This window comes from Heterodontus francisci, chromosome 6 (genome assembly GCF_036365525.1).
Source record: "Heterodontus francisci isolate sHetFra1 chromosome 6, sHetFra1.hap1, whole genome shotgun sequence".
Taxonomy (NCBI): Eukaryota; Metazoa; Chordata; class Chondrichthyes; order Heterodontiformes; family Heterodontidae; genus Heterodontus; species Heterodontus francisci.
The window spans coordinates 30535544-30559951 of record NC_090376.1 but is presented as its reverse complement, the minus strand read 5'-3'; the positions used below and the strand labels follow the sequence as shown (position 1 = coordinate 30559951).

Here is a 24408-nt window from a genome sequence, read left to right as displayed (position 1 = left end):
TGTCCATTTTGGCAGGTAGAATAAAGAAGCATATTACCTAAATGGTGATAAATTGCAGAGTTGAGATGCAGAGGGATCTGGGTGTCCTTGTGCATGAATTGCGAAAGGTTAGTATGCAGATACAGCACGTAATCAGGAAAGCTAATAGAATGTTATAATTTGTTGCAAGGGGAATTGAATACAAAAGTAGGGAGGTTGTGCTTCAGTTATAAAGGGCATTGGTGAGACCGCAATGGAGTACTGTGTACAGTACTGGTCTCCTTATTTATTGAACCAAGAACATATTGGTCAAGGACGTTCCACTGTCCACGTTTCAGAAATTCCACCCCCTCCTTACCCTTTACTCTACCCAAATATCAATTGGGATAAAGTTAATTAAAATCCCCTAATATCACCATGTTATAGTTCTTGCACATCTCTGATTTCTCTGCCTCACTACTTAGAGGCCTATAGAATACCTCCAGTAGTGTGATCATACCCTTTTTTTTGCTCCTCAACTCTAACCAAATGGGTTCTGTCTTTGCTCTTTCCCAACACTTCAATGTTTTCCCTAACTAGTACTGCCACCCCACTTCCCTTTTTTTATAAGAACATAAGAGATAGGAGCAGGACTAGACCATACAGCCTGTTGAGCTTGCTGTTTGGCTCAACTCCACTTTCCCATCTGCTCCCGATATCCCTTGATTCCCTGAGACCAAAAATCTGTCTGTCTCTGCCTTAAACATATTCAAGGATGGAGCATCCACAACCCTCTGAGAATATAGACCCAATCTAAAACTCTCATCATAGGACAACCCTCATCCCAGGGACTAATCAAGGGAACCTTCACTGTACTTCTTTGGCCTCCTTATCTTGAGAGACAATGGATAAGCGCCTGGAGGTGGTCAGTGGTTTGTGAAGCAGCGCCTGGAGTGACTATAAAGGCCAATTCTAGAGTGACCGGCTCTTCCACAGGTGCTGCAGAGAAATTTGTTTGTCGGGGCTGTTACACAGTTGGCTCTCCCCTTGCGCCTCTCTTTTTTCCTGCCAACTACTAAGTCTCTTCGACTCACCACACTTTAGCCCCGTCTTTATGGCTGCCCGCCGATACAAGTATATCCTTCCTTTAAATATGGAGACCAGAATTGCACACAGTACTCCAGATGTAGTCTCACCAAAGCCCTGTACAATTGTAGAAAGACCTCTTTATTCTTGTACTCCAATCCCCTTGCAATAAAAGCCAACGTGCCATTTGCTTTCCTTATTGCTTTCTGTACCTGCATGTTAACTTTGTGTTCCTTGTACAAGTACACCCAAGTCCCTCTGAACATCAAGATTTACAAGTTTCACACCATTTAAAAAAAAAATCTGCTTTTTTATTGTTACTACCAAAGAGAATAACCTCACACTTGCCACCCCCCCCCCCCCCAACTCCCCATTATATTCCATTTGTCACTTAGCCTGTTTGCAGCCTCTTTGTGTCCTCCTCACAGTTTGTATTCCCACCTAGCTTTGTTTTGTCAACAAACTTATATACATTACTCTCAGTCTCTTTGTCTAATTTGTTAATTTCCTTCCCTATCTTTTCTGAACACTTTGTATCCTTGAATATTGAGCACCAATCTTCACCATTTTTAAGGCACTTTTCTGTTATTGCCACTACATCATATTCCCGCATAGCTTTTTGTGTTTGTAGATCATTAACCTTATTTACCACAGGCCGTGCGTTTACATACATGCATTGTAAGCCTGTCTTTGCATTCTTTGTAGTCGGTGTTAGTACCATATTAGATAGGAGCAGATTACTTCCTTCTCTAGTACTATCCAATGCACTCACTCCTTTATGCACCTTATTCCTCTTTTCTACTTCTTTATGCTGGTGCCCATCCCCCTGTCAATTTAATTTAAACCCTCCCCGGCCACATTAGTGAACCTCCCTGTGAGGATATTGTTCCCAGTCCTGTTGAGGTGCAACCCATCCCTTTGGAATCGGTGCGTCCTGCACCAGAACTGATCCTAATGTCCCAAGAATCTGAAGTTCTCCCTCCTGCACCATGCCTCAAGCCACATGTTGATCCTCCCTATCTTCCTATTTCTGCTCTCTGAAGTGGGAGTACTATCACTGAGCCATGGCTGACACTTCTTCAGAGAAGGTGGCCCTGCAGCAGCATCTTAAGTGGATAGCAAGAAATGCCAGCCTTGCCAGTGAAGCCCACATTCCAAGAATGAATGTCTAATTTTAAATAAGACACGTTAGTGCAAGTGATCTGGCTGGTAACCGGTTACACCTGAGAGCGTAGAAATTCAGATTAAACTCTATGGTAGAGGCTAATGTAGAGCAGCAAACCAACAATTCTAAATATATAAGGCAGTGTCTTTTGCCTCGAGCCTGGGTAACATTCACAGGATGGGAAGTACAATTAATTGACAAAAGCTTTTTCCATGACTTTTTTTGTTAACTGTACCCCATCCTTTCGCTACGATCCTTTTCTCCAGGAAATATATCCTGGTGATCCTTGTAACCCTTTTTCCCTGCTAGTGGATTGATGTCACACTCCTTCACAGGGCTAGGGCAGAAGGCAACAATCATGTTCCTAGCAACTTCCTTCAAAATGCCTCCTTATTTGACCCTGCATTTTAGCAGGGGTTTGGCAAGGGGAGGTGCTGCTTGATAACAGAAAGGAGTTCTGAAAATGGGCACGTTTTTTCGTCACTAGCAACCTCAACAACAAATATAAATCTGAAAAAGTTAAATTCTGAATTTCACTTCTGAAATAGGTGCATTCGGAAGGATATCCATTGCATAATATGTTACAATTTATAACTCTGGAATCCTAGGTACAATTATGACAAATGCAGCAAATTGTTTTTCTGCGAGGTCCAAATACATTCCGATGCATCTCATTTTACTTGAAATTCTATTCTGTGTCTTTTTAAGTAATTTCTCCCCCCACCCCAAAATGTAGCTTTTTGCTGCGTGCTCCATATTCTCTCAAATTATGTTTACCTTTTTCTTTAAGGAATAATAACCAGATCTTCGGTGTGGCTTGGCTTCCCAGATTTTGTTACAAGAATCTCAGTTAATGGTACTGAATCATGGCCAGCAGCTTTCTGTGTCGCTAGTGCTGTGAGTAGGAGCCGCTTCTGAAGCTTTAATACTGAGTATTTGCTTCTTAATTTTTTTGAATATTTCAGTTAAGATATTGAAACAAGTTTATGGATTGATGGCTCTTCTTATACACCTATTATCTCTTTATAATAGCAATGCGAATGGTTTAATTCTGCAAAACAACAAAAATATTCTAATTTTTGTCCCTGTCACCAAGCAGATTTGGATTCAACTGTTCTATAGTGCCACCTTCTGGTGGCTGTTCTGCTATGCTGTGGATGCCTATCTTGTTGTAAAGCGATCTTCAGGACTAAGGTAACTTCACAGAATCTATGTATTAGTGAATAGCATACAGGAGCTTACTACATTCCAGCCACAAGTGAAGTACTAACGTTTCTTAATTTACTGCTAGTGTTTAAAGACTCAACATGCTTAAAGGTACCACCTTAAGACATTGCCAAGAAATATCATCCAACAGGAATGCCGAAATCCTCAATTTTTATAAAGGGGATTAACGAAAATTGATCGCAGCACATTGTCCGCTTATGTTGCAGGTTTCAAAGGACACAAGTGAGAAATGAGAAGTTGGCAGTAAGGAGGGAAGTGAACTTTTTTTTTACACCGAGTAACAAATTTGTAGAAAAGTTACAGGGAAGTCCGGTAAAAGTGTATACAGTGTAAAAAGGTAGTTGGATATGAGCTAAAAAGAGAAGTCAAGGGATATTACAAAATTATGGGGTTAACGTTAATTGAAAAGGGATCAACTTAATACCATTTCCTAATAACCTGTGTTTCTATAACACCAGATTGCAGTTACTGGAAAGATTTTTTCTTTTTTGGAAATTTCTAGGGAGCCAACATTAAACGTTCTCAGCAAGCTGCCAGCTGTGATTCACTTGTGATTCTTCCCATTTACAGACTTCATTTTTTGTGTTCATGATTCATATGGTAAATTTAAACATGCAAAGCTACTGTTCGAATATCCCACTGAATTGAAAATCCTTTTTTTTTTAAAAGGAAAATGAACTTCTGAAAATTGTTGCCTTGAGTATTTCAGTGCTGCAATCTGTAGCACATAGTGAAATAATTAGCACTCACTGGCTCCAGCTGTACTAGAACCAAATCACAAGGGAATGTACTGCACCATTAAAACCATCCTCTTTAACCCATTACCAAATAAATTTTTAATATATCACTATTCCCAATGATGAAGAATGTTTTCTATCAGTTCTCAATGGGAAGAATCACAAGTGATTTCTATCAGTTGGCTAGAAATCCTATCTCATAACATAATTCTGTTTTGACTGTTAGGAGTGCAGCTTGTTTAAGTATTGTTACACATGTCCAATCTTTCTAAGTAATAGTCGAGGACTAATGATTCAGCCTCCTTTATTCCTAATCCAGGTGCCATTGTGTTGAATAGGGCCATTAAATAGGTTAGTCATCAAGATCACCCTGTGAGTGGGCTCGGTAGGAATTGCAAGGGATCAGTCTTGCCTCACAGCGTGTGGCTGCTGCCATCTGATGCAGATCAACTGAAATGCTGGAGAAATCAGAGGCCTAAGTTAGGAAAGTGGAATTAAATGGCATAAATTTAAATTGGCATAAATTTAAATTAGCATAAAGTAAATTGAACTTGGTATTAAAGGAGTTTCTCTGCTTAAAGATGTGATGAATGTTTGGAATAGCCAAGCAGAGTAGTGAAACATGGAGCCTGAAAATCTGCAGGGGTTCCAATTGGCTGCTTCAGTGGAACGGCCAAGAAAATGGCTGTATCTGCAATTTCACTTGTGGTTCCACTGGAGTTAGAGCCCTGAGAATATTTGGGATTTTCAATATGTATTTGGATGCTCAGATGGGAGGGTGTTAAAGGGAAGAGTTGTGATGAGCTAAGTGGGGTTTTCTTCCATATTTTAATGCACTTACTTGACTGTTGACTTTGTTCGATGTTCTTAAAATTCACATTTTGACCATGTTGGCGTGTTTTTGTTCAAAACGGATATGTTAAAATTTGATTTGATGTGCCTGCATAACGTTGTTGTTACTGATATTCCCACACAGTGAGTTGCCGTGATACTTGAACAGCTTGTAAATTTTAAAAAAAGTGATTAAGCAAAAACAAATGGGATCAATTTAGCGAGTGGAGAATGAAGCTAGATTTTAAAATGTGAATTCCTAAAGTATATTTATCTAAGTAAGAATGGATTCCTGAGGTCTGTCAGTTCTGTAAAATAACAGCAAGAATATAACTTTTTTGATGCCGGAAAGATTTAGGAAATATCATTAGTGCCATGATTTGTGTGATTTCCCCACAAACAGATAAAGCCTGCCATAATTCCAGAATTATTTTGGCTAGATATGGAATAGTCAACCAAGACAATGGGATGGATTTTACATTGCCACCACAGAAATTGGCAGTGGACGTGACCAATGACGGTCATTTAAATGGCCGGGACGCACCCTCCCTCCCCTGCCCCGATGCTATGGCAGGGGTGGGCTGTCCGTCCCCGGCAATGGCGTCAGCAGCCTTTGCGCAGGCGCTGATGTCATTTTTAAAGGGCTTCGAGGTCTTACATTTCATTTGCATTTTTAAAGCTGCAGTGAAATTGAAAACTTAAATAAATTTATCCTGACCCTCTCCCACCATCCTCCCACTCCCCCAAAACACTTACCATGTGCTCCTGACCTCCCCCTGCCCTCACCCCACCAAAGTTCATCAACTTTAAACTTTATCCCTTTCCACCACCCCCAGACCAATGAAGTTTCTCCGACGCTGCTTTCCTCCCCCTCCCCCATCCCCAGACTGAGAAACTTAACTGCTCCCCCCTCCCCTCTCTCCACCAGCTGGCCACCGGCACCAATATTGCACCGGAACAGACGTCGGGAGCGGGTGGTCATTTATTCATTCATTTGCATTTTATTAAATATGCAGATTTAGCTTGCGTCGCTGAGTGGCTGGGAGGGCCGTCACGAGGCCTTGCCGCCGCTGGCAATATCGGGTTGGGTCTTCCCGGCGTTGAGGCCCGTGCTAGGCCTCTGCCGGAGGCATTTTCTGCCCCCCGCTCCTCCTACCACAATCCCTGACGTTGGGGGATCTGTAAAATTCAGCCCAATATGTTGCCTAAATAGTGCGAGTAAACAGTTTAAATCACCTATGACACACGTCATGGAAATGAATAGGAAAACATTTGTACACAGACTGAACATGTGATGTATACTATAAACAGCAGTACAGATGCATCAAGGTCGAATCTGTTCTCAACAGGTTTGGAGAACGCTGCAAAAACAGTGGGCTGAATTTTACAGACCCCTCCCCCACCCCAGAGGTCGTGGCGGGGAAGGCTGGAAAATGCCTCCAGGAGGGGGTTGCGATGCACCCCGAGGCTGTGAGGGCCTGGCCTGATGTTGGCGGCGGGGCCTCATGGCTGCACGCCAACCCCCCGCCGCTCGGTGATGGGACCTCCATTAACATATGTGAATAAATTGAAATCACTGAATTAATCACCTTCACTTTCCTGCCGTCTGTCCCGGTCCGAAATTCATGCCGGTAGCCGGCACTCCCGCATCTTTGGATCCCTGTCTGGGGAACCGAGGTGTAACACTGGTGAGGAGCGGGGAGCAGATAAGCTTCTCATTGTGGGGGTGAGGAGTGGGGTCAAACTATTATCATTGCTATAGGGGATGGTGGGAAGAGTCACAGTGTAAAGTTTATGTACTTGGTGGAGGGGGGGAGGTCAGGTGGACAAGGTAAGTGCTTTGCAGGGGAAGGACAAGTAATTAGTTCAGTGGTTATTGGCGGGTGGGAGAGGGGCAAATTAAATGTATTTTTTTTTAACCTGTTGCTTTAAATTTAAATTGAATTGCCTTTAAAAATGGTGTCAGCGTCTGCGCACAGGCAGCTGATGCCATTGCGGGGGATGGACAGCCCACCCCATCCACGATTCTGGGGCGGAGGGTCATTCTGCCCCAAATAATTAAATGAGCCACCGCGCTGAATATTGCGGCGGCTGCGTGACATGCGGCCCGTCTGCCGCCGAAATCCATGGCGGAAGTATCAATTTCAGCCCAGCATTTCTGTTGTTTTTGTTTTTCACAAGACTGAAGTGAGCAACAGCTCAGCAGTGCTATTTTGTGGAAGGTACTGAAACGGTATACAAGAAGGAACTCGTCATCTTTATTGGTAGCCTTACTATCAAAGGTAGCAGCCCACAAATTAGTCTTAATGAACTGGCTCACGGGAGTTGTTTTCGTTGTCATGGGGCTTATCCATAAACAGACGTTGTTGCTGCCAGCTTCTTATGGTTCAGGACTCTCATTTCTGTCTTGTCAGTAAGGCCCATGCTGTCAAGGGAAGTCAATGTAAAATTGTCCCGTGTTATTCTGGGTTTGCATTGTGGCTGCTTCCATGTTGGTGATGGTTTGGAAGTGAATGCTCTGCTAGGGTCAGAATCTGGGTAGGGAATGAGGTGTCCAAATCAGAGGAGTTAGTAATGATCTATCAGCCAAGACTGCGGTAGTTGATTAGTCAGGTATCGATGCTCACAATGTGGTCTCCTCTACACTGGGGAGACCAAACGTAGTTTGAGTGACCGCTTTGCAGAACACCTCCATATCTCCACTCAGTCTGAAAGCATGACCCCGAGCTTCTGGTTGCTTTCCATTTGAACAATTCTTTCCCCCACCTCCCACCGCCTCCCAACTCATGCCAACATTTCTGTCTTTAGCCTGCTCCAGTGTTCCAGTGAACATCAACGCAAGCTTGAGGAGCAGCACCTGATCTTTCGATTAGGCACTCTCCAGCCTTGCGCCTGAACATTAACTTCAATAAATTCAGAGCATGACTGGCCTTTATTTTTATATTATATTTTATTTTATTAACCATGTGCCTCTTTTCATGTAGACAGAGCTGCTCATTATTCCACGACTAACAGTCTCTCTGGACTAATGCTTTGTCTTTCACCACAACTATTAACACACCTCTTTGCCTTTGTCTTAGGACAGCCTTGTTATTTAATCTCTTGCCCTCTGTCCTATCACACCCCTCCCCTTTTTTCTCTTCCCCACCATTCCCCCCCCCCCCCTCACTTGCTTAAAACCTAATTCTTTTGTAACCTTTACCAGTTCTGATGAAACGTCACAGATCTGAAGTGTTAACTCTGCTTCTCTCTCCACAGATGCTGCCTGACCTGCTGAGTATTTCCAGCACTTGCTGTTTTTATATCTGAGAATGCAGGGATCTCAGAGCTGTAGGGCTGTTGGAGGAGGTTATAGAGATGGGAAGAGGTGAGGCTATGGAGGGATTTAAAAACAAGAATGAGAATATTAAAATTGAGGTGTTGTCAGACTGGGAGCCAATGTCGGTCAGTGATGTTTGGTGATGGGCAAGTTAGGAAATGGGCAGCAGTGTTTTGGATGAACTCAAGTTTACAGATGGTAGAATGTGGGAAGCTAGCCAGGAGTGTGTTGGAATAGTCAAGTCTAGAGGTAACAAAGGCATGGATGCGGGTTTCAGTAGCAGATAAGCTGGGGCAGAGGCAAAGTTGGGTGATGTTATGGAGTTGGAAATAGGCAGTCTTAGTTATGGTGGGATATGTGGTAGAGATAGACTGGGGTCAGAGACTGAGTGTGACATTTTCACTGATATTGCCTGGGAGGAGATCTGCTAGGCAGAATTGCCTGCCCCTTGTAGAACCCTTCTGCTTTTGAGGGTGGAAGATGGGAGGCCAGTCAGGACAGCATTAGATAGATAAATCTAGAGGTAACAAAGACATGAATGAGAGATTCAGCAGCAGATAAGTTTGAGGCAGAATCAGGGATGGGCAATGTTAAGGAAGCTGATTTCAGGGTCAAATATAACACCAAGGCTGTGTATGTTCTAGTTCAGCCTCAGATAGTGGCCAAAGAAAGGGCTGGAATTGGTGGCTAGGGAACAGAGTTTGTGGCAGGAACCAAAAGCAACGACTTTGTTCTTCCCAATATTTAGTAGGAGAAAATTGCGGCTTGATCCAGTACTGGAATCCAGAACAGGATACTGAATTAGACAATCAGCCATGATCTTTTTTGAATGGCGGAGCAGGCCTGAAGGGCCAAATGGCCTACTCTTGCTATTTCCTATGTTTCTATGGATGTCAGACAAGTAGTGTGACAAATCCAAGATGGTGAGTGAGATGAAGAAGTAGGGCTGGGTGTCATCAGTGTATATGTAGAACCTGATGTGTTTTTGGATGCGGTCTCTGAGGGCAACATGTAGATGGGAAATAAGTGAATTGTGTCACTGGTCACACTGTCTTTGGTACATTGTCATCTATTAAGGTAGTTGGAATGATGTTACATCTTGGCAATGCGCTTTCATTTTGTTTCAGCTGACTTAGTTTAGTTTTAGTTTAGAGATACAGCACTGAAACAGGCCCTTCGGCCCACTGAGTCTGTGCCGACCATCAACCACCCGTTTACACTAATCCTACACTAATCCCATATTCCTATCACATCCCCACCTATCCCTATATATTTCCCTACCACCTACCTATACTAGGGGCAATTTCTAATGGCCAATTTACCTTGAAGACAAAGGCTAGGTTCCAGGGTTTAAAAAAAAATGTAGGCTTTAGTGAGGGTGTCCACAGATTTAGCCAAGGTGAAGTCCAGATCTTTCTACATATAGTCATTGTCTAGGCTGATTTAACACCCACCTTTTCTGTTGTTAACTCCATGATATAGTCAGCACCTACCAAGAGCAAGGTTGGGGCAAGAACACAGCCCTGACCTACACACTGCTAAACCCATCGGTCCCAAAGGGTCAATCAGCTGCTATAAACGGTATGGAAACTACCAGTAGAATTCATGGAAATCAGAGAATATATTTTAAATCCACGTCAACCTAGTTATAGCTTGAAAGGTAGTAACAACCTCCACCCTTTAAAGAAACTGTGCTGCTTGTTTTTAAAGCATTTAATGATCAAATAACTATTAATTTAATCCTGGATATACCAGAAATGAATAAATGCTCCATCTAATAGGAACTGAGACATAATAACCAGGAAGGTTTCAGATTTGATCACTGATCTGTAATGAATTAACTGATCTCAATTGGGATAACAACAGAACGTTGCATTTGGCCTCCATGTCCATTGGCCAAGGAGGGAAAATCAAGTAGGGTTCCAGTTCCTGGCTGTTATCTAGTGTACATGTTATAATGTGAGGAACAGATTGGGTTTGACTGATGCCATCTTCACAATTGGAGAATGGGACTTTAAGCAAGGAACTTTTAAGTGTTTTTTAAAATTCATTTCATGGGATGTGGGCATCACTGGCAGGCCAGCATTTGTTGCCAATCCCTAATTGCCATTGAGAAAGTGGTGGTGAGCTGCCTTCTTGAACCATTGCAGTCCATCTGGTGCAGGTACACCACAGTGCTGTTAAGGAGGGAATTCCAGGATTTTGATCTAGCGACAGTGAAAGAACGGTAATCTAGTTCCACGTCAGGATGGTGAGTGACTTGGAGGGGAACTTGCAGGAGGTGGTGGTCTCACTTGCACGCTCCCCTTGTCCTTCCAGGTGGAAGAGGTTGTGGGTTTGGAAGGTGCTGTTGAAGGAAGCATGGTGAGTTGCTGCAGTGTGTCTTGTATATGGTACACACTGCTGCCACTGTGCCAGTGGTGGAGGGAATGAATGTTGAAGGTGGCGGATGGGGTGTCGATCAAGCGGGCTGCTTTGTCCTGGATGGTGCTGAGCTTCCTGAGGGTTTTGGAGCAGCACTCACCCAGGCAAATGGAGAGTATTCCATCACACTCCTGACTTGTGTCTTGTAGATGGTAGACAAGGCATTGGGGAGTCAGGAGGGGAGTTACTTACTGCAGAATTCCCAGCCTCTGACCTGTTTTTGTAGCCACAGTATTTTTATGGCTGGTCCAGTTCAGTTTCTGGTCAATGATAACCCCAGGATGCAGGTGCCAATAGAGACCTTTCATAAATCAGCAAGTTCAGAAAAGAAAGGGAGAAGGAAAATGACATTGCAAATGAAGATATGGCATATGTCCAAGTGCAGCTATTTAGGACATTCATGTCTCTGACCTCATGCTAAAATGGGTATCTGTAGTCTTGTGATGTCGTGCAACTTCGAGCTTTTGGACCCTTGTAAAGGCATCTGAAATAGGTTGGGGGTTAAACCCATTTTTCCATCTGTTCTTTAAATAAAAAACAAGAAAAAAACTTAGAATAAGGGACAGGCCAATTAGACTGAGATGAAGAGGAATTTCTTTACTCAGAGGGTGGTGAATCTGTGGAATTCTCTACCCCAGAGGGCTGTGGAAGCTCAATCATTGAGCATGTTCAAGGCAAAAATCAACAGATTTCTGAATACTAACGACATCGAGGGATATGGGGATAGTGGGGAAAAAGGGCATAGAGGTAGTAGATCAGTCATGATCTGTTCGAATGGCGGAGCAGGCTTGACAGGCTGAATGGCCTACTCCTGCTCCGATTTTCTATGTTTTCTAAATTCAATGCCCAAAACTTGGTAAAATGTGATGTTAAAGGCTTTTGTTTTTTTTCTCAGTATTCTAGTGTTGTACCACATGTTGACCTGGGGTCTAGCCATCCTCCTGTGTGTTGAAGGTGTGGCCATGCTCTATTATCCATCCATTTCCAGGTTGGTAACTTCATGAATTTAGATGCATTTTGTTCTGTTCTCACTTTTGGCTTTCAGGAATCTGATGCAGTTTGCAGCAATTTTTTTTCAATATATTTGTTTAATACTGATGTACACTTAATGCAGCACATTCTCTGAGATGGTAGAAGTCGAATTTTAACCCTTGATGCTACTTTTAAATCTGTTTTTTGGAAAGTGTGGCTTTCATGATACTTTATGACACCAAAAATTAACTGTCTTGTGAAGTAAAATAAACATAGGTGCAAAAAAGAGTTGAACTCAAGAGGTGAGAGTGACTGCCCTTGACATCGGCAGCATTTGACCGAGTATGGCATCAAGGAGCCGTAGCAAAACTGAAGTCAATGGGAATCAGGGGGAAAACTCTCCATTGGTTGGAGTCATACTTAACGCAAAGGAAGATGGTTGTGGTTGTTGGAGGTCAATCGTCTCAGCTCCAGGACATCACTGCAGGAGTTCCTCAGGGTAGTGTCCTAGGCCCAAACATCTTCAGCTGCTTCATCAATGACCTTCCTTCAATCATTAGGTCAGAAGTGGGAATGTTCGCTGATGATTGCACAATGTTCAGCACCATTCACGACTCCTCAGATACTGAAGCAGTCCGTGTAGAAATGCAGCAAGACCTGGACAATATCCAGGCTTAGGTTGTAACATTCGTGTCACACAAGTGCCAGGCAATGACCATCTCCAACAAGAGAGAATCTAAGCATCTCCCCTTGACATTCAATGGCATTACCATTGCTGAATCCCCCACTATCAACATCCTAGGGGCTACCATTGACCAGAAACTGAACTGGAGTAGCCATATAAATACCGTGGCTACAAAAGCAGGTCAGAGGCTAGGAATCCTGCGGCGAGTAACTCACCTCCTGACTCCCCAAAGCCTGTCCACCATCTACGAGGCACAAGTCAGGAGTGTGATGGAATACACTCCACTTGCCTGGATGGGTGCAGCTCCAACAACACTCAAGAAGCTCAACACCATCCAGGACAAAGCAGCCCACTTGATTGGCACCCCATCTACAAACATTCACTCCCTCCACCACCGATGCACAGTGGCAGCAGTGTGTACCATCTACAAAATACACCGCAGCAACGCTCCTTAGACAGCACCTTCCAAACCCGCGACTTCTACCAACTAGAAGGACAAGGGCAGCAGATGCATGGGAACACTACCACCTGCAAGTTCCCCTCCAAGTCTCTCACCATCCTGACTTGGAACTATATCGCCGTTCCTTCACTGTCGTTGAGTCAAAATCCTGGAACTTCCTTCCTAACAGCACTGTGGGTGTACCTACCTCACATGGACTGCAGCGGTTCAAGAAGGCAGCTCACCACCACCTTCTCAAGGGCAATTAGGGATGGGCAATAAATGCTGGCCTAGTCAGCAATGCCCACATCCCATGAATGAATTTAAAAAAAAAATGTAATCCTACCCCAGTAATTTGCAACTTTTGGTTTGGGCTTATTTTTAAAAATCTATATAATAAACCTTCTCTGTAACATACTGTCATCATAACATGATTTTTATGGTAACCAAAAAATATATCCTGTTTGAAATTCACTTAAACTGGATTATCTTCCAGCTGTGAAAATGGACTGGAACATGCAATCCCACATTACATCACGACCTACGCACCTCTGTTGATTGTTCTGCTTGTTAATCCCATTCTGTTTGGGAAAACTGCATCTGCAGGTATGGCTTGTACAAATGTCCAATATTAATTTTGATTTTATTCCAGAATTATTGCACAGTTTTTTCTGCATTTTTTAAAAAAGATCCTCGATGGCTTCAGCAGCCATACATATAGGAAGCTCTCCAGTTTAGTTCCTGGTTTGTGCTCCGCTGAACTTCACTCAAATGAACTCCGTGCCCCCCCCCCCCACCCACCCCTCCTGATTAAAGGAGGGGAAAGCAGCTCTGGTGATTGCTATGCAGTGACTCCTACTGGAAATGTGTTTGTGTGGATGTTAAGCTAACTGTGATGCACCTCATGGTTGATTTAGTCCAACAGCACTCAGTCAAGAATCTCACATGATAACGGTCAAGTGCATGATGTAATTTTCACCTGCAGAGCTGCACTCCAGCAAGGATACTGTATAGTCGGTCATTGGCCTCACCCCTCCCATCATGTACTTACACCTGGGCATAAACAGTACCATTCTGCTTATAGCTTCTGCATTACCATGAGCTTTATATCATTTCCCACTGCCTCTAATATGTGACCTAATAGGCTTCGCCCTTCCTAACAGCATGAATAGTAGAATTAATTTTTTTTTTAAAGTGGAGTGTTTCCTTTTCATAAGTGATTTTCGCATTTGAGTATATATTGTTTTCTAGCAATCTTGTTTGCAGGAACTGTGACCCATAACTCCCCCTATGCTTGATGAATGAGAATAGAAATCATGTGATTCGTAACTCCTTTACTCTGTCAGTGACTGGCCTATGGGAACCAATGCCTCAAAGTGCCAGTTGGCATGAATGCGCTGGACATCCCACTCTGATCTGCCCTCACTATCTGGCCTGCCAATACTTTGCATGTGGCTAGAGTGCACATATGCCCTTAATGGTTTATGAAGTGAATGATTTATATCTTTATGTAGCTGGAATGGGTGATGGGGCACAGATTTATCTATGTAACTAGGTGAGTGAGGGGTACATCTATTTATTTACCTGATGGGTTGAGTGAGGGCCATTCATTTTCACTTATTTATGCAATAGGGGTGGGTGAGCAGCATGAATCTATTTAAGGATTCAATCACCCTTTTTTAATTTAATGTATGAGTGCCATCATGTGAGATCCACTCGTTCACGAGAAAAATCTTGTGACAACATTGTGCTGTTTGTAACATTTTTCAAGACTGTTCACAGCTTGTACTCACTGCCAACCATTCTTTTCGCATGCACATTAATCACATCAATTGCAATATTGAAAAATATTGTTTCATTCAAATTGTTTGAAACTTCCATCTGACTGTACTAGAATTTAGATTTGAAAGTATAACCGTAGTGTTAGATTCAAAGGAAATATTCTTTTTCAGTTGCTTCACTGTTGAAGGGAAGACAAGGCATATACACAGAAAATGAAAGGCGTTTGGGGACTCAGATTAAATTGAGGTTTTTCAAGATTCTGCTCGTCTTTGTTATTTGGTAAGGCACAATAATGTATTTATGGGAATTACCTGGTTTCCACTTGCTGAAATAAAATTATCTGTTTGTTTTTGTCCAAAATTGCCATAATGACAAGGTGTGGTGTTAAATAATGGTGTCTTAAACCAAGGCTGAATTGGAATATAGCTCATTCAGTCCCGTGATCCTGCTCCCCCATGGCTGATCTGTAACTTAACTCTATGCCTTGATACCCTTAGCTAGCAAAAATCTATCCATCTCCATTTTGAAATTTTCAATTGAGCTGCATCAGTCACAGAAAGCAGAGGTTCACAGTTAGGCTTTTACTGATTGTAATCAAATTACAGATCTGAAGGAATTGTTGCAGCTAAATCTCTTGTACAGTAAGAACAATGGTCTACTCAATGCTGTCGAGGCAGATATTCATTGCATTACCTCACATTATGTAGTGGGCAAGAATGTTATTAAATGTAATTCTGATTTTTCTGAAATGGGAGGGAACAATGGAATTATGATATTCTATGTGACACATTTATTTAGAGATACAGCACTGAAACAGGCCCTTCGGCCCACCGAGTCTGTGCCGACCAAGAACCACCCATTCATACTAACCCTATAGTAATCCCATATTCCCTACCACCTACCTACACTAGGGGCAATTTACAATGGCCAATTTACCTATCACCTGCAAGTCTTTGGCGGTGGGAGGAAACCGGAGCACCCGACGAAAACCCACACGGTCACAGGGAGAACTTGCAAACTCCGCACAGGCAGTACCCAGAATTGAACTCTGGTCCCTGGAGCTGTGAGGCTGCAGTGCTAACCACTGCGCCACTGTGCTGCCCACATGAAGATAATAGAAGATAATAGCTGCCTTTGATTTGGACCCCAGTACTGCAACTTATGAAAGAAGAATGCTTCACTTTCATGAGACAGAAAGCATCACTTGCAGTGACTTGTACATTACACTCCATTGAATGTGAGTGAGTTTGTGACTTTTAATTCATGTGGGCTAATGTACAAGGGTGGTACTGAGAGAATGCTGTCCTTTGGACACAACACTAAACCAATATGTTCCAGTGGTTAAGTAGACATTACCTCTCCTGTGGCACCATGACCTGGTCCATCTGCCTCCTTCAATCAACACTCTTATTAAAAAAAAAAAAAATTATTTAACTGGCCCTCCGTCTCATTAGTGCTTTTAGCAGACATGCCAACTCTCACAAATCCATTGCAAGATTTCTGAGGTTTTCTTGTGATCTTTCGATCAGACTTTTAAAACTTGCAATTTTGTTTTGGAAGCGGAGCCAAGATGTGTAACTGGAGTAATGAACAGCATCTGGAGACAGGAGCCGGTTTAGAGCCTCGGATGGGGTGCATGATTGTCATTGCATTACCTCGCATTATGCAATGGACAAGAATGTTATTAAATGCAATTCTGATTGGAGGGAAGAGGAAGCCCGGTGATTGTGACCGCAGATGCTGTGAAGGGCAGCCACGTTATTCAGGCAGAAAGTTCTGCGCTGCTTGTTGCAGCTTCATTTTGCAGCAAAATAACATAATCAGCAACAATTCCCCTCCCTCCCCGGAGCCACCACATGTTCCTGCGTGAACACAAGGGCAAACCTCTGGTTCACTCTTCAGCCTCCGTTATCACTGTGACTTCTCTGGAGGGCCAGATGGTGAGTTGTGGCAGCAGATAGCCCGGGCTGTTTTTAAACACTGTCCACAAAAGGTTTATTGATGAAATCCCCCATCACGCGACTCTGCTTTCAGACACATACTGCTCGTTAGATGATGCTGAATTTATTTCTCAGTAAATCCCAGTCATTACTTCAATATTTCTGATCATGGTTCACCTTTATAGTGAATCAACGGCACTTATTGCCTCTTCTGCTTAAAATGGTAATTAAATGTTCTTCGACTAAATATTTCAGAAATTCTATATCAGATTTAAATTCATAATTAGTATAATTTAGATGGGGGTCAGTGATTACTAATCTATTTGATAACCATTGTGTTTGAATCATCATAGAAAGTTTAAGGCACAGGAAGAGGCCAGTTGGCCCATCATGTCTGTGCCGGCTGAAAAACAATCTACCTATTCTAATCCCACCTTCCAGTATTTGGTCCGTAGCCCTGCAGATTACGGCACTTGAGGTGCATATCCAGACCCTTTTTAAATGAGTTGAGGGTCTCTGCCTCAACTACCCTTTCCAAATGAGTTCCAGACCCCCACCATCCTCTGGGTGCAAAAGTTTTTCCTCATCTCCCCGATAATTTTTCTACCAATCACTTTAAATCTTTGCCCCTTCGTCACTGACCTCTCTGCTAATGTGAATAGACCCTTCACCTCCACTCTACCCAGGCCCCTCACAATTTTGTACATCTCAATCAAATCTTCCCTCAGCCTTCCTTGTTCCAAGGAGAACAACCCCAGCCTATCCAATCTTTCCTCATAGCTGCATTTTTCCAGTCCTGGCAACATCCTTGTAAATCTCTTCTGTACCCTCTCTAGTGCAATTACATCCTTTCTGTAATGAGGTGACCAGAACTGTACACAGTACTCAAGTTGTGGCCTAACCAATGAGTTATACAGTTCCAGCATAACCTCCCTGCTCTTATATTCTATACCTCGGCTAATAAAGGAAAGGATTTCATATGCCACCTTAACCACCTTATCGACCTGTCCTGCTCCCTTCAGGGATCTGTGGACATTCACTCCAAGGTCCCTCACTTCCTCTAAACTTAGTATTTTCCCATTCATCGTGTATTCCTTTGCCTTGTTTGACCTCCCCAAATGCATCACCTCACACTTCTCCAGGTTGAATTCCATTTGCCACTTTTCTGCCCATCTGACCAGACCATCAATATCTTCCTACAGCTATCCTCCTCGCTATCTACCACACGGCCAATCTTTGTGTTGTCTGCAAACTTCTTGATCATGCCCCCTACATTTACATCCAAATCGTTAATATATACACAAAAAGCAGGGTACTCAGTATTGAGCCCTGCAGAATACCACTGGAAACGGCCCTTCAGTTGCTAAAACAGCCGTCAACAATTACCCTTTGTTTCCTGCCACTGAGCCAATTTTGTATCCACCTTGCTGCATTTCCCTGGATCCCATGGGATTTTATTTTGGGTTTTTATTTTATAGTGTTCGTGCAGTGGTTTGCAGACTGGGTCTGCAGACCCCTGGGAGTCTGTGATATAACCTCCCTCGCAGGCAAGAGAGAGAGAAAAACACAAGGGGTAAGAAGAAGAAAGGGGGAAAAAGACATGCCTCCTGCTTTGTATAAATTAATGGTAGTTAGCTATAGCAATTTTAGGAAGTTTTTGGCTACAGAATTTGTCAATCAAAATAGAATATCCCCACTGAATCTGCCTCATTCACCAATTCCACAAACCAGAGAAAGGCTGGTAAACATGACCCTTTGCCTTAGAAGGCACAACTGATAATTTTTAAAAAAGCTACCTGTTTTTTGTAAAGAACTTTGACCTGTTCGAGATTAAGTAAGCCACTAATGTGGTTTATAAAACCAACTGTAACAATCTATTTGGGTTTATGTTTGGAAAAAAAAATCATGATTTTTATACCAAATCTCTTGATTTAAGGAGTTTGTATCCTGATTTATGAGACAGTGGGGTTGGCATTACTGTTGGATTCTGCTGTGAGCAAAATGCTTGAACACATTTAGTCACTGCACTTCAAAATAACTTATTGTGTGTTATTCATGAGAGATATGATGAGGCACTACATAAATGCAAATTCTTGATTTTTTGCTTTCTTCCAGTGCCATGCTTCTGAAATTATAGACTTGTCTTTCCTTTTTTCACAGCTGGCTGCCAAATATCATCAATGAGAGTCTTTTATTCTACCTTGAACTACAGCCAGATATGAATGGAGACCTGCTGAAGAATGTCAAGAATGCGGCTCTGATCACTTGGTTTACAATGGTAAAGTAGGATTGTACAGATTGCTCTGGTATCCTAGAACTGAAACCTGCCTTAATGGAGCATGCATGCTTAATAAGTATAAAAGGCTAAAGTTAATGTCAGAAGACATTCTGCTGTTGGTTCCATCTTTGTCAATGGAAAAGTACTATGAACTGAGCTTGTCAAGGTATGCTTTAGGAATCTGCTCTGCTAATTACCTTATCTTGTGCATGAAAACAATGTGCCTTTCCTTTTGTGGAGAAGGATGAACTGAATATTTGTTTGGTTTAATATGTTTCTCTAGAAAACAAGGAACTTTTCAAGCACTTGCCTTTTATATAGCACCTTTAACACAGTAAAGCATCCCAAGGCTCTGCACTGCTACTTGCATGTGAATCTGGGCCGGCATCAAACGGGCCCCTGTTCAAGGGTACATTTAAAGGGGGTGCAGGAGCAGAGGGACCTGGGTATATATGTACATAAGTCATTAAAGGTGGCAGGACAGGCTGAGAGTGGTTAATAAAGCATACAGTATCCTGGGCTTTATTAATAGGAACACAGAGTACAAGAGCAAGAAAGTTATGTTGAACTTGTATAAGTCACTAGTTCGGCTTCAGCTGGAGTATTGCGCCCAGTTCTGGGCACTGCACTTTAGGAAAGACATGAGGGCATTTGAGAGAGTACAAAAAAGATTCACGAGAATGGTTCCAGGGATGAGGAACTTCAGTTATGAAGATAGATTGGAGAAATTAGGACTGTTTTCCTTGGAGAAGTGAAGGCTGAGAGGTGATTTGATGGAGATATTCAAAATCATGAGGGGTCTGGACAGAGTAGACAGAGAGAAACTGTTCCTACTCGTGAAAGGATCAAGAACGAGAGGGCACAGATTTAAAGGAATGAATAGAGAAGCAAAAGTAACATGAGGAAAAACTTCTTCACGCAGCGAGCGGTTGAGGTCTGCAGTGTGCTGCCTGAGAGTGTGGTGGAGGCAGGTTCAATTGAAGCATTCAAAAGGGAATTAGACTGTTGTATGAAAAGGAAAAATGTGCAGGATGAGGGGGAGGAGGCGATGGAATGGAACTGAGTGAAATGCTGTTTTGGAGAGCCGGTGCGGACATGATGGGCCGAATGGCCTCTTCTACACTGTGACAATTCTGTGATTCTGTATGTTTATTGCACATTAACAAGCATGGAGACATCAGAGCAAATACAGGCCGTATTTAAAAAAAAAAGTGAATCATTGAGTACAGACTAATTATCCTGCCATGAATTCATAATTCATACTCACTTATGAAAAGCTGATTATAGAGTATAGTGAATCAAATGCAATGTCAGAGACCAGTTATTCAAATGGCTAATTACAGTTTGATAGACTCAGGCCATGAGTATCTGCTTGTAGATCTATGGCGATGTAAACCATAGGTCTGTTGAGTCAGTTGAAGGCATTTTTGCCAAGTACACCCAACATGATTATTGATGTTAGTACTCAACACCTTACAAAACGTGTAATATATTATATACTCTGAGGAAGCTAAAGGCAAACATTTTAATATGCCACTGTATTACCAATAGGAGATGGTGAAGCCTAGAAAACATTGTAATCTTGAAGGAAGAAATGTGGTTGCTTTTAAAATTAAGTTAAAATTCATATTGGTGGGATAAAAGTGTTCCAGTTTGGTTTGTGCTGAGGCGTGGAGTTGGATACTTGACATGAGCACCTCTGAGCTAGGGAGAGGAAACCAGCCAATGATCTTTCTGCATGCATGGATATTGGGTGAAGGCAGTATCTGGGTCTGTTGTTGAATGGCATGCTGATCGTCGCATTCTAGTTTCAGACATGGTGTGGGGGGTGGGAGGGGGGTTGGTGCCGTTGGCGGGTGGGAAAGACCATTTGGCAATGTACTGAAAGGTTGCTGGAATTCATGGCAGCGCACTGAAAGTTTGATACCTGGGTAGCAACATCGTGACACAAATCAACTTGCTCAACAATGAGCAGGGGCCCAGAGTTGAATTGGCCAGTGACAGACAGGCAAAACTGTTGTGTACATTTTGTATTTTTGACAACTGTCTTTTTGTAGTGACTTCATTTTATGTGTTTGCTCCTCCTAATCTGGAATAATGAGTATGGAGTCATTATCTACAGATAGAAAGCAATAAGAAACTGGTATAATGATTTCCTCCATATATGTGCATCCAGTATGTGGGGTAGGAGGGGAATTGCGGATAGGCAGGAACTGAAACTTGGTTTGCTGAGTGAAAGACTTGTCCATAAATTACCTTGCACACTCCTCAGTCCACTGTTCCAGCACAGGAAGAGACGGAGTTAAAAATTCTTTGCGGCTGGATAATGGGCACAGGGATCATGATACCCGATTATCCTACACCCGATCAAAGCAATCCAGGGAGAATGCAAACTTTGTGCTGTCTGCCCATCTCTGTGATTATGGCATGTGGTCCAGTGCTAAGCATGCTGCTGATTGGCTGCACGCTCAGCAGGGGGCCCAGGCGTATGCGAGGCTAGCACCAATTAAAGCCAGCCTGCCCTTCTTAAAGCCGGCCTGCACCTCTTAAATGGAAGGTGCATTTTGGCTGCAGCAGGTGTTGTAACTGAGTCTAAGTATTTCTCCGAAGGAAGAAAGAGGAGCAATGGAGCAGCAGGCCGGAGGGAAGGCTCCCAGGTTCTCCGGTCCAGGAGGTGGAAAGCAGGAGGCCCTCCAGATTTGCACTGCGAAGGGAATGCATACAAACATATGAAGCAGGAGCAGGCCACTCGAGCCTGCTCCACCTTTCAACAGGATCATGGATGATTTGATTGTAACCTTGACTCCACGTTCCTGTCTACCCCCCAATAACTTTTCACCCCCTTTGCTTATCAAGAATCTATCTACCTCTGCCTTAAAAATATTCAAAGACTCTGTTTCCAGCGCCTTTTGAGCAAAAGAGTTCCAAAGATTTACGACGCTCAGAGAAAAGAATTTCTCCTCATCTCTGTCTTAAATGGGTGACCCCTTATTTTTAAGTAATAACCCCTAGATTCTCCCACAAGAGGAAACATCCTTTCCGCATCCACCCTGTCAAGACCTCTCAGCATCTTATATGTTTCAATCAAATCGCCTCTTACTCTCTTAAAATCCAGCCTAGCCTGTCTAACCATTCGTCCATAAGACAACCCGTCCATTCCAGGTATTAGTCTAGTAAACCTTTTCTGAACTGCTTCCAACTCATTTACATCCTTCCTTTAAATAAGGAGACCAATACTGTACACAATAGGAGCCGGTAGCCATGGGGATGAATTCAAGGAGTCTGGCCCCGAAAACCTGGCTGCAGTTCAGTGACCTTGAATGGTTGTGTGAGGTCAGTGAATGTATCTTCAAATGACATCTCATACCCACTATACCATCAACATCAAATGCCACTCATTGCACCACACCCCCATTGCTCACCCACCAGCAATCTCACTCCTAACATTCATATTCTCCACCTCATCCTCACAGTTACCACTGCTACAATCCTCACATCAGCCTCCACATACTTCCAGCTATTCAGCTCTGACAGGCATACCACCCAAGCATATGGCAGTACACTCGCCGACACTCTTTCCTCTCCCTTGCAAGACAAGGTGGCACATAACTGGAGGGAGCAGCAGAGGATAGGCACAGCTACAACTCCTGAGCCCCTTGGAGGAGATGCTGCTCTGAATTGTTGGTGCGGCAGTCACTGAGACTGTTGATTTCGGTAGTGCCAGTTACATTCAGGATGATCTATGTTTGTTTCTTATGCACCTTCTGAAATCCCAGTTTACCCACATCGTGCAATCTGGTGTGAAGCACAAGCTACAGATAGTGTGACCATGGACCTCTTGGTTTCCACTCAAACCCCCACCCATTTCCCTCATCTCAACCCTCCACTTCTGCATTTATGCTTTCAGATATCCGAGACCTGCGGCATGGCCAGCAAGTGCAGCCTGACAGTGAAGGGCAAAAACACGAACGGATGTCTGATGAAGTACCATCACTTGATCTGACACTGGCAGCTAGCAGCTCAGATACTGGCACTGCACATACCTTAGAAGGTAATATGGAGGCAGGGTCAGTATGTAGTGAGTTGTTGGGCATGAGTGGGCTTAAGTAAGGCCAGTGGGGGGGGGGGGGGGGGAGGGTGTGGCAGAAAGGATAGCGCGTGTTTCAGCTTCCCGGAGGGTGAGGTTGCAGATGAGTTCTGCTGCAGAGCACTTGGATGAGGATTTTGATGGGATGGGCATGCACACACAGATGCTTGGTGCATTGGCTGGCCTGCCACAGAGACTGTTGTCACGGTCAAAGAGTACGGAGGAGTCCGGATATAACTTGACACAGGACGTCATGTAGAGCTTGGAATCCATCCTTTCCAGGGTGGAAGTGGCGGCCAATTCCATCACAGCAGTGGTGGACCCAGTCAGGATTCAGCCTCTGATGGCTGATCTCTCAGCACAGGCAGAATCTACCTAATCCAACCCGGCCAATTACCGACAAATCCAATCGGTCAATCACCGCCCCATCAGCCTACTCTCTATCATCAGTAAAGTGATGGAAGGTGGCATCAACAGTGCCATCAAGCGGCACTTGCATAGCAATAACCTGCTCAGTGACGCTCAGTTTGGGTTCCGCCAGGGCCACTCAGCTCCTGACCTCATTACAGCCTTGGTTCAAACATGGACAAAAGGGCCGAACTCGAGAGGTGAGGTGAGAGTGACTGCCTTTGACATCAAGGCAGTATTTGACCGAGTATGGCATCAAGGAGCCCTAGCAAAACTGAGGTCAATGGGAATAAGGGGGAAAACCCTCTGCTGGCTGGAGTCATACCTAGCACAAAGGAAGATGGTTGTGGTTGTTGGAGGTCAATCATCTGAGCTCCATGACATCACTGCAGGAGTTCCTCAGGGTAGTGTCCTAGGCCCAACCATCTTCAGCTGCTTCATCAATGACCTTCCTTCAATCATAAGGTCAGAAGTGGGGATGTTCGCTGATGATTGCACAATGTTCAGCACCATTCGTGACTCCTCAGATACTGAAGCAGTCCGTGTAGAAATGCAGCAAGACCTGGACAATATCCAGGCTTGGGCTGATAAGTGGCAAGTAACAATCGCGCCACGCAAGTGCCAGGCAATGACCATCTCCAACAAGAGAGAATCTAACCATCTCCCCTTTACATTCAACAGCATTACCATCGCTGAATCCCCCACTATCAACATCCTAGGGGCTACCGTTGACCAGAAACTAAACTGGAGTAGCCATATAAATACCGTGGCTACAAGAGCAGGTCAGAGGCTAGGGATCCTGAGGCGAGTAACTCGCCTCCCGACTCCCCAAAGCCTGTCCACCATCTACAAGACACAAGTCAGGAGTGAGATGGAATACTCCCCACTTGCCTGGATGGGTGCAGCTCCAACAACACTCAAGAAGCTCGACACCATCCAAGACAAAGCAGCTGGCTTGATTGGCACCCCATGCACCACCTTCAACATTCACTCCCTCCACCTCTGACGCAGAGCAGCAGCAGTGTGTACCATTTACAAGATGCACTGCAGCAATGCACCAAGGCTCCTTA

At 43.6% G+C, this 24408-nt stretch overlaps 1 protein-coding gene across 1 annotated transcript in view; it reads left to right on the top strand.

Moving 5' to 3' along the window:
- Window positions 1-24408, top strand: part of gpr143 (G protein-coupled receptor 143) — an 82042-nt gene that overhangs the window by 16673 nt on the left and 40961 nt on the right. Inside the window, exons 2-7 of the mRNA XM_068033406.1 lie at window positions 3000-3106; window positions 3309-3403; window positions 11643-11735; window positions 13340-13449; window positions 14796-14904; window positions 18726-18843. Coding sequence (XP_067889507.1) covers window positions 3000-3106; window positions 3309-3403; window positions 11643-11735; window positions 13340-13449; window positions 14796-14904; window positions 18726-18843 — 632 coding nt within the window. The remainder of the gene's footprint in view (window positions 1-2999; window positions 3107-3308; window positions 3404-11642; window positions 11736-13339; window positions 13450-14795; window positions 14905-18725; window positions 18844-24408) is intronic.